The 10,540-nt window shown below is 43.8% G+C and overlaps 1 protein-coding gene across 2 annotated transcripts in view; it reads right to left on the bottom strand.

Moving 5' to 3' along the window:
* Window positions 1-1,226: 1,226 nt before the first annotated feature.
* Window positions 1,227-10,540, bottom strand: part of LOC108622271 (zinc finger protein castor homolog 1) — a 47,082-nt gene continuing 37,768 nt past the window's right edge. Inside the window, exons 3-7 of one of the 2 annotated variants that reach the window (XM_018020047.2) lie at window positions 9,380-9,958; window positions 7,285-8,934; window positions 6,672-6,770; window positions 5,616-6,516; window positions 1,227-5,327 (exon numbers count right to left, since the gene is read on the bottom strand). In XM_018020047.2, coding sequence (XP_017875536.1) covers window positions 4,823-5,327; window positions 5,616-6,516; window positions 6,672-6,770; window positions 7,285-8,934; window positions 9,380-9,958 — 3,734 coding nt within the window. In that variant the 3' untranslated portion in view covers window positions 1,227-4,822. The remainder of the gene's footprint in view (window positions 5,328-5,615; window positions 6,517-6,671; window positions 6,771-7,284; window positions 8,935-9,379; window positions 9,959-10,540) is intronic. The other variant, XM_018020046.2, reaches the window with a different exon arrangement.

Genomic DNA, 10,540 nt, shown 5'->3' with positions numbered 1-10,540 from the left:
AGAACGGACTGCCGTAGCGAAAGGGTTAATTCTACTCGCCTCCATTTCTATCTTCCACAACATTCCCTCGAACTAAAAATTATATAAATCCGCAAATACTTGAAATGTAAAAATCTTCAAACTACACAGACTGATAAATTCCCAATGTGTATATAATATAAACTTGTATCTATTTCAATGACTGCCATAGATTTAATTACTATTTTTGAATTTGATCCATTCGAAGATTCCGTCGGTGACGTGACTAAAAGTTCGGAAGTAAATAGGTAGCTACTGACATCTCACGATGACCTGTGATACTCGTTCTTAGCCCCTGAAGAACCACAGCCGTGTTAACGCGGTTTCAATTTTCGGTAAAAGCGTTCAGAAAACTGTGGGCTGATTTTCGTAAACTAATTCAATCCTTAAGGAAGGAAAAAAATATATAAAAATCCAAAGATTCTAGCACAGACTTTTCACTTTATGAACTCATGTCTCTCGTCCGATTGTCATACCGACACAGAAAAAATAAAATTCAAACATCCTCGGCTTGTGATTAGATTGATTACACTTAAGGGGTAGTCACTGACTTTTCTAACATTTGACGGGAAAATTTATTTATAACCAGGCAAAATATGGATTTATCGGATTATACTGTTCGTACTTGAAGAAGATTTTTGGAAAGCGGAAAGTTAAATCTAGCGTGCGCTGGTCTTGATTTCATTCAAAGCAATCTTAATTAAATCCACATTTTACCTAGTTCTTCTATGGAATGTTCTGCTTCTGTCTTGGAATCTTCTTATATAAGAACGAAAAGTCTAGTCCCTTAAACCCATATTTTTGGCTAATTTTGTGGGTAACATTCTCCCTTATCGCGCCGCTATCGGAGTCTACCCCCTTAAGCTTTAGTGAAGTAATATTAGACGGAATAAGAGCGATGTGATTCTGTTCCCTCTCTATTCGACTTTTATTCCAGCATTATTTTTCACCGTAGGATTCAAATGCAATTAAATTATCGAAAGGGAAAGAGAATCGAAGGATTAATTAGGACTGAGTTTGCAGTTATTCGCTTGGTACCATTCATTGCTATAAATATTTTTAATTTTTACTCGTTCGAAAGCAAAATCACAGCTACATAAGATGTGTAGTTCCGATACTTATCCATAATAATAATAATACAATAATAATATAATAATAATAATAATAATAATAATAGAGAATATTAATTAATAATTAATAATAATAGATAAAATTATATAATAGCTTTCTTCTCTTACATCCATACAGCAGATATTTTAATACTATGACCGTACGATAAATTTCTCTCTCTCTCTTATTCTCTCTACGTCTCTCAAATAATAGTACGCTTTCTACTGGTATACGTTATCTTTCTCCATGCTCTCTTTCACCTCACATCCAATCGCATCCACTCGCTCAAGCACACGATGTTCATTTCGTAGTTAATATTCCTCAAAAACCGTCCACGACGATCTTCACGATAATATATATCTATTTATATATTTATATATAATATAGGCTCGATAGTTATATAAGGCAACCTCAGTTCATCGTCTCTGTTCCGAAAACGGTCTCTCGTTCTGTTCTCGTCTACATTCCAACTCCCTCCTTAGGCGATGAGCCATCGAGGTTGGGGTGTTAGCGCCCGCTTGAACGCTCGATCCCCTCGCGGTATTCACCACTTTCAGGTTCCCTCCGTTCACCATCAATCGCAAGCTTTACAATAAATATTTTACAACGTTCCTCTTGTTATCTCAACGCTATACACAGTTGAGTGACACTTCATCATCGTTTATGGCACTCGTTTTTATAAGGGCTCGGCTCTCGAGGTTCTCCTACAAGCTAGAATCCCGTACAATCAATGTTCGACCCGCCAGACGTTGGAGGTCCTTTTCTAAAGGAGTAAACGTCTATGGAGTCAGTAGGAATATTCAACAGCCGGACTTCTAGCTTTGTGGAACTCCATTTTTGCAAATGGTTTTGAACGGTTTCGCGATTTGGTTGAATTACTGTGGGAGACACCCGAGAGGATTAGGGAGGATCGATATGTGACTAATCGACTTCGTTGACACGCGTAACCTTGCTAGTGGAATGATATTCTACAGACTAATAGGCGAAAGGTTTAGGACTCGATTTCGGGGTGGCTCGTCTTGGATCGGTGGGGAGACCCGTTTTCTTATCTGATTCTATTATTCACAATTATATACGAATTTGTAGCAAATAATGATCGATCGATCTTGTTGAACTTTGGATAAGCCGAATAATTATACAGGAAAATATTCTTAAATAAAATGATAGGTCCTTGAAACTTGTTCTTTAATTCGTAGCCTCGGATGAAACGAATTGACCAAGTGCAGTCTTGCTTTAAGAAGGAATAAATAAAAAACGGGTCTCTTAACAGTGAACGAGCTACGGTGCTCGACTCGTTAAAGCGCTAAAAAAATTGTCTAAAAAGAGTTGAAGTGAATCGCAATATCAGTCGCAAGCCTCTTGAATATTTCCAAGTTGAAATTCGTAGTAACTATTTTTTGGATATTGTCGACAAAGGAGATAAAATTAGTTAGTCATTATCATTAGCGACTGAATCTTCGTTGTTTCGTATACCTGGAACGCGATCCGTTAAGGCACTAACTTTCTACGACTGCGTCACCGTTTATTATCGTATGTTATCTGGCATCTGTCTTTGTTTTTTCTCCTTTTAAAAAATCGGTTTCATCGTTTTCCTAAGGCACGGTCCTACAAAAGTCCCGGGGAAGAAAACACTAAAGGCACCCAGCGCATCCACAACACACGCACGTCTCCTCGTTTTGTTCCTCTAAAAGCTACGCGGTCTAATCGTACTCCTCGCATCGAAAAATACAGTTTTCTCAGTGTCTTTTTTTTCTTAGGTTCGTCGTGCTACTCGTCGATCGTCTCTTCTTGCAAAGGGATGGTCGCCTACTCTCTTGATTTCGAAGAGAAAATTGAGCTTTTAATTTAATTGATCAAATGTAAGATTGAAAAATGTGTAATAAAAAATTCATTCAGTAATAATATATAAAAGTATCTGGAGAAACGTAAAAGACTTTACAAAAGTGAAAGCAAGGTCGACATTTTTTAACATCCCTTGTGAACAACGCGAGATCTGTTATCCTCTCTGAACGCACGTTTATTACAAAATACACACACCTGGCCGCCTCCATTTCCGAGCTTTCGATTGCATTTTAGAGTATACAGCTTCCTTATACACTTTTCCCACTTGAATCTCATTATTACTCGCACACATCAGTTTGTTTTTTATATATTCAATGAAAACGTTGACTGGTTTCACTATCCAGCAATCAAACGGTTGCCTCTTCAACAAACGAGTCGTTGTGTCTCGTCTTGGCTGGCAGTCTTTTTGTTAACTCTCAGTTTCGTAGTATTTTTGTGTGTTTTTCATTTTTATTTAATCAATACTGTTCGTAATACGATTAATAATAAAACGCGGTACCCTCCTGGTTGCGGTACTTGTAATCTTTAGTACGATTCGTTACCACTTGGTGTTTATAGAAAAACAGGAAGAAGGAAAACTGTGGATGATCGTAGGATAAATCATTGCACTATTGATGATGAGTAAATTTCCTGCGCTGAATTATTTTTAGATTGGTCAGCAATGGTCATACATTTTTCATCGATGGTGCAATGGACTAGACATAATGCTTTTTGTCTTTTCAACTCGCCTTTGTTTTGCCTCGACCAAAAATTTGGAATTAATACATTTAAAAAATTAAATAAAAGATCTTCGTCAAATAGATATAAAATTAAAAGGACCAACGATTTTTGACTAAAAGTTTAAGAGAATTAAATTTAAAACTTTGAATAATGGTCTTCAACGATGGATGTACAAAAAAAATAAGTTTTGGGCAATATCGAACAGTATTTCTCCAAATGGATAGTAAATTCCATGATAGTTTGATTCTCTACTCAGTTCTTTGCATACACACATTAAAACTAAACTATAATTCTAGATATAGGAGCCAAGTCGTCTAAATTATTGACTCATACTACTCGCAGCACGCGGAGGGTACACGGGTGCTACTAAAAAAAAGAAAGAACAAAGAAAAAGGGGAAAGAACAAGAAAAACGAAATGTACAAGGTCTTTTCGCTATTAAATATTATACTTTGTCTTTTCTCCTCGCCTATTTTTTTAAATCTAAAGCTATCATCGCTCCCTCGCCGTCCGTGTTTTTTTTATTGTCTACTTGTTTCGTGTTCAGCGAATCAGGCTATACCTTCTTCCCTGAACCGCGCCACTTCGCGGTTTGACAAAAGGAAGAAAGAAATGTCCGAGGATCTCGCCGTCCGACGAATTGGAAGATCGACCGACATCGATCGTAGATACCTCTTGCTTGCCTCGTAAGTACGAAGTCATCGGGCGGACGCGACGGTCCGACATTATTCGATGCGTCCGAACGAGAAGACACGAAACACGTTACGAATTCGATAAACGAATCGACCGGCGTCGGCGGGCCGGATTCGAAACTCGAAGATTAATGACTAGGCCGCGGTCGGGGTCTGCTCCTAATCATCCAATCGGTGTTATCGTCGTGGACAATCGCGAGCAAAATTCTGCCGGGAATGTCTCGTCTTTTTTATTTCTCGATTCTCCTCGTGTCTTTTTCTTGTTTCCGATCGGATCGAAAACCGATTCAAAAGATCCAGCGCGCCCCGCTGATTCCTCCCCGTCGCCCGGGCCGGGTTAATAATAATCGATCTCGGGGGGTGGGGTGGGGTCGGGGAGAGACACGCAACCATCTTCGCTCGAGGAATGTCTGCCTCTTCGTCGATCCAACGAGAGCTTCGTTATGTGTCCATGTGCCGGTACTTGTGAGCGGACATCTGCGCCAGTCCGAGGACGGCGTACTGACACTGAAGACAGTGATAGTGGGTCTGCTTCCCGGAGTGCTGGCATTGCACCGCGCCGCACGGCTGACTGGGAGTGAACTTCTGGAAGCCAGCGGCGGCGATGCTGTCCAGCTTCGCATGCTGCCGCCTGTGTGCCACGACCTTGTTCGTGTCCGTGCAGACGAAGTCGCACTTAAGACAGTGGAAGTGCGACGCCTTGTTCTGCATCGAGCCTAACGACGAGGTATACGCGCACTGCGCTCGACCGCAGGGCACGTTCGCCCGGTATTGCTGGAAATCGCCGCCCATCAACGTGTCCAGACGCTCGTGGCGTGCCGTGTGCTGGACGAAACGCGTCTTATCGCAGAACGAGTAGCCGCAGTCCTGGCGCATGCAATGGAAGTGCGTTTGGTGCTCTCGGTAACTGCAGTGACTGTACCTGCAGTCCTCATTGAATCTAAACCTGAAATAATCAAGAACACGACAGATGAAATGGAGTTCGTCTGTAAACTGAGGAGAGTGGTAATAAAGTATACTACTTAATGTGAAAATTACTTGTGTCGAAAAATGCTTAAGTTTAGACGATGATTACTCGAACAAATTATCATAATAATTCTTTTAAATTAAGCCTTTACTTTCTTGAAGTACAAATACTATTTAGAGAATATTGTTTTGATACATCTATCATAGACAATGTCAAAATCTAAGGGCATATTTCATATAAACTACTATAAGAAATATTGATACTGACCTGACGTATCCTTCGGGAACCGGCTCGTCTTTAAGCATTCTCATGGAGTGATGAAGCCTTTGCTTCTTCGCCTCGGGTGAATTGCTGTCAGGCGGCGATAGCGACTTTTTCAGGTTCATATTCGCTGCGAGCGATGCCAAAGGATTTTCGTCCTTGGCAGGAGGTAGAAAATTCGTAGGTGGCAGGCCGGGCGCGAACATCAATCCCGGTGCACCAGAGTACATGCCCCCGTGTTGCAGAAACGGTGGCAGAGCCTGATTCATCAACGCTATATGGTGATTCATCGCAGCCATCACTGCCGGACTCGGGAAGTGAAATCCGTGGCTAAGGTCCAATTCGAAACTAGTTGGAACCGGTGACTGTTGAACGTTGGGAGGTATGCCGGGTTGCGACAATTGCCCGTTCTCGCTAGTATCCATAACCGAACTGTTCCCCTCGTCTTTGACGATTTCGGTGGGCTCTCGTTTTACGTTCGGAACGTTCTGGACGCCGACGTCGTACCCGCATCTCGTCGGCTCCAGCTTCACCTCCTTCGGCTGCACCTGCTGCTGGCTCATCTGACCCAGCGTCTGTTGCATCTGCCGCTGCATCTGAGTCTGGAAGTTCTGAATGTTCTGCGCCATGAAGTCGTGCTTCTGCGACAACTGCGTCAAGTAGTCGTGCTGCAATTGATTCGTCGGTTGACTCGTCAAGTCGTGTTGCTGCTGGCTGAGGATGACGCCCGTCGAGTGCTTCGGTATGTGAGCGACCAGCCGATCCAGATCCGAGAACGCCTGGTTGCACGCGTTGCAGTGATAATGGTTCTTCCGTTTTAATTTGCAAAAAGGTCGGCCGCAGTTTTGCTCTGGTCCGTAGAGGGTATGCGGCGAGGCTGAACTGGTCGACGGGAGGACCGGAGATTCTGTAATCGAAAGATCTGACTTGAAGAACTCTATAAGGATGATAAATGGAAAGTGGCGGAGTGGATCTCTGAGGATTCGTTTCGATAAACTAAACTAGACAGAGAGAGAGAATGTCAACACAATTTCAAGGCAATTTCGATAGAGAAACACGAACCTTGGTGCACGGAAGTTCGCATGGATAGCACGACGCCCGGAAGTGCGGGTTCACTCGGCGGTCCGCTGACCGGATAATAGGTGCCTGCCGCCCTCACCACTAGCAACAATCAACCAAACAACCAACACTTCAAATATACCTCCCATCTATGATTACAACCACCTTTCCTTTTACAATACGAATTGTGAATCAAAAACGTACGGGTCAACCCTTACGCAATTTTATATATTGCAAAACCTTCTCCTTGGATATAATTTATTTTTGTATCATTAAAACGTGCCATTTAAAATGCAGTATTGAAATTACATTAATGCGATGCAAATGCATGATTACAATATGTATTAACGTCGTGGCCTATGTAACCCACATAGAAAATGCATCGCTGCGGAAGGATTACCCGTTCGACGGTAAGTAAAAAAAAAAAAGGAATCGAAGGTGTGCTGTTTAATGTACAATTAAGGGTGCGTGTGCGTGCAGAGAGACATGCATCTTTTCAAATCTCAAAATTGTAAAAAAAATCTCAAAAGTAGCTACCAAACAGAACTCGTGTGATGATAAAAACTGTACAAAATTGTGCACTGGTTCGTGTCGGGCAAAAACGAGTACTACTCACCGGTCGTCTTGTTGGCATCGGGGCTGGGTATCTCCGGCTCCTTCTCCTCCTTCATGGATCTGTTCTCCAAATCAGCTACAAGACTCTCCTCCGGCTTCTCAATTAACTCCGCAGGATTCTTCACTTGGATCCTCGGTTTTGTTTCCTGCACCATCAGCGGCTGGGTCTGACATTCCTGAGCGTTCGTCGAGTACTCGGAGGACGGCCTGTCGTCGCAGTGGCCGCTGTGCTGCTTCTCGTGCATGGCCATCGTTGAGTACCTCACGAACGAGTAGCCGCAGTTTGGTCTGGTGCAATGGAAATGCCGATTCACGCGATTGCTGTGGCAACCGGGCAGCCGGCAGTCGACCATCTTGTCGAAAAACGCAAAACCCGGTGGTATGTCGACGTTATCGTGAAAATCTTTGCTGTGCATCAACAGTTGGTCCGGCCTGTCCGTGGAAAAGTGACACCTCGGCTGAGAACAGTGGTGATGTCTGGTGGACCTCAAAACGCAGGCCAAGTCTGGGCAGCCGTCAGGATTGTAAGTCGTGAACCCTTCGGGCTCGCCTAAACTATTCGACGGCGAGACGCTGCCTTCCCTCTCCTCCGTCACCGGGTTTGGATTCATCAAGCTGGGAGTCTGAGGCTTGGGTAGTTTGAAACTGGTGAAGATCGCTTGAGGAGAATCATGGGTGTGCGTCGTTGGGTCACCTCCGGACCAAATCTCGATCACTCGGTTTTTAGGCGGCCGGCCACGTTTCCGCCTGAACATCGCGTCGATATTGGTCAAGTGGGTCAACGTCACGTCAGACGATAGAGCGTGAGAGGAGCATGATAAATTCAACTGGCGACTGTACTCGTGGATCTTATAGTGTTGAAGACGTCGGAAGGGTTTGTCAGTAGACAGAATCACTTCTCGGCAGTTCTCCCAGTTGCAGTGATAGTGTTTTTCTTTATCAGCGTACGGGCAGCTGTCGTCGCATCCACCTTCCTCAAAGAACGCGTCTGTAATACGTTCCTGAGTCTCATGCTCTCTTAAATGTTCCCGGACCTCGCGAGGATCTTTTAACGCCGCACCGCAGCGGTCCAAGCCGCAATGGTGATGCTCCCTTCCGGCGTGACAGGGGCAGTCTGCGTTCGCCGGTAACAGATACGCCAACTCCGTCGCGGTCAGCTGTTGACTTTGCTGATTCTGTTGCTGCTGGTCGGCGGTGATCGTGGAACTTCCGCTGGCAGTGACGGTGGTAGCCGGCGCGGTGAGATCCATCGCCAAATCGCTTGCACTTTGGAACGAATCGTCTAGAGAGTAATAAGAGGGCGAGCCTCTGCCCTCGTTTGAACTCTCGCCGTTCAGACTCAAGGATAGGCTTTGAGAGCTAAGGTCGTCCGGCGGCCATGAGCCCGGCGGTCGTACGCCACCGACGGCACTGATCTGTTTGTACTTCCGGTAGGCCAGCTCGGTCTCGTGACGCTCGTGCTTCCGTTTGTGGGAGAACAGTTGACCGATCGAGTGGAGCACGTAGCTACAGTGCGGCCGTATACAGTGTATGTGGTTACAGACGCGGGAGAACCGGCACTGCTCGAACGGGCAGGCTTCGGACTTCATGAATTTTTTGAAACCATCCCGGGACAGCTGCTCGTCCTTTATGTGGTACGATTTGTGTTTGTCTGTAAAAGAAATAAGAGAGTATGTTAGAAATTGTTGAATACCAGTACTACTGTCGTTTTAACACTAAACCAACTGTTTTCAAACTTCTGTACAAGCAACTACCGTTCATTTTTATTGTTTGTTCATTAAAGATGGAGAAAGAGTGTGGAACAAAATAATACATATATACTGTCTTCAAACTTTTTATAAAAATCGTAACGAACTTTCTAAACATTTATTTACAATGCAAAACAATATTAATGTAGGACTGAGTTCTTCAACTGATCTTTGGGCGATTCTAGAAAATCTGATGTTAATCGAGCCTTGAAATGAGGAGGGATAGATTTATTATTATTTTCAAAACTTGTCCCCATAGGAAACTGAGACTAATAAAAAAAGAGATCGAGAATCATTGTACCAAGCTGTACTTCAGTCAGGAGAGAATTAATTTTGAAGGACAATTACCCATGTCAGCCTTGTTTTTGAACGTGAACCGACAGCCGGCTCGCCGGCAATGGAAGTGCGTGGTCCGCTGGCCGGCGAACGGGCAATGTTCGGTGGCGCAACTCTCGGTGGCGCGAAACCTCTGAAAACCCTCTTGTATGATCGCCGAGTCCTTTCTATGATAGTTCGCGTGCATCTGCACGTCCGAGGTCGATATGTAAACCTTGTCGCAGTTCTCGTGGATGCAGTGATAATGCGTCTGCTTCCGGTTATGCGGGCACACGCGACCCGGGTGCCTCTCTGAGCAATCGTCCGTCGGCGAGTACCTCATGAAACCGTGCTGCAAAGATTCGTCCCTCTTTTTGTGCCACTTGAAATGCCTGATCATCTCCTCCTTTTTGACAAACACCCTACCGCTGCAGTCCAGACAGTGGAAATGCTCGCGGCAACCGAGCTCCTTACAGTACGAGCTACCGCACTCTTGACCGGACGCGTAACGCCTCACGTAACGAGAGTAATCGATTATCGGCTGCGAGACCGAGCTCTTGGAGCCGCCGATTAACGTGTCCGCGACCGGAGACATACTCTGTCTCAGCAACGCTGAAATCAGAAAACGAGACTCGGTCAGCCATCATCAAGCTCAACTATTTTAATGCCAATTTATTTTTACAGTTGTACGAGCCCTTAAGGTTGTATAAGTCGAAGATCTCTATCAGAAGCTTAAAACACGTAATAAAAAAAGCTTGTTTCTTTCAAAATTGCGAAAAATGATTGAAATAAAAGTTGTTTTCCTTCTAACTTCGATATTTAACGAGTTACGTATGATTATTTGGCATTTTATTGATGTTGACAAAATCCGACCATCCCAGCGTCGAAACGGCGAACTTGTGGCAAAAAATTTCATTTTTCCTTAATTACTCCTAAACCGTTGAATCTACAGAAAAATTGCATAGGACCTTTCTTGTAGAGGATGACGAGATCTACAATTTCCATGTAAAAATTTTTCACTAGCGTTAATATTTAACGAGTTATTGACGAAAAACGAAAAAACAGTTTTTTGCAAATTACTCGTTAACTATTGACGCTAGAGAAAAAATTTTACATGGAAATTGTAGATCTCGTCATCCTCTACAAGAAAGGTCTGATGCAATTTTCCCGTAAGTCCAACGGTTTGGTAGTTAT

Source organism: Ceratina calcarata, unplaced genomic scaffold, assembly GCF_001652005.2.
Source record: "Ceratina calcarata isolate Rehan_Ccalc_2016 unplaced genomic scaffold, ASM165200v1 scaffold211.2, whole genome shotgun sequence".
In the NCBI taxonomy this organism is placed as follows: Eukaryota; Metazoa; Arthropoda; class Insecta; order Hymenoptera; family Apidae; genus Ceratina; species Ceratina calcarata.
The sequence above is the reverse complement of the archived record's forward strand: the minus strand, read 5'-3'. Positions and strand labels throughout refer to the sequence as shown.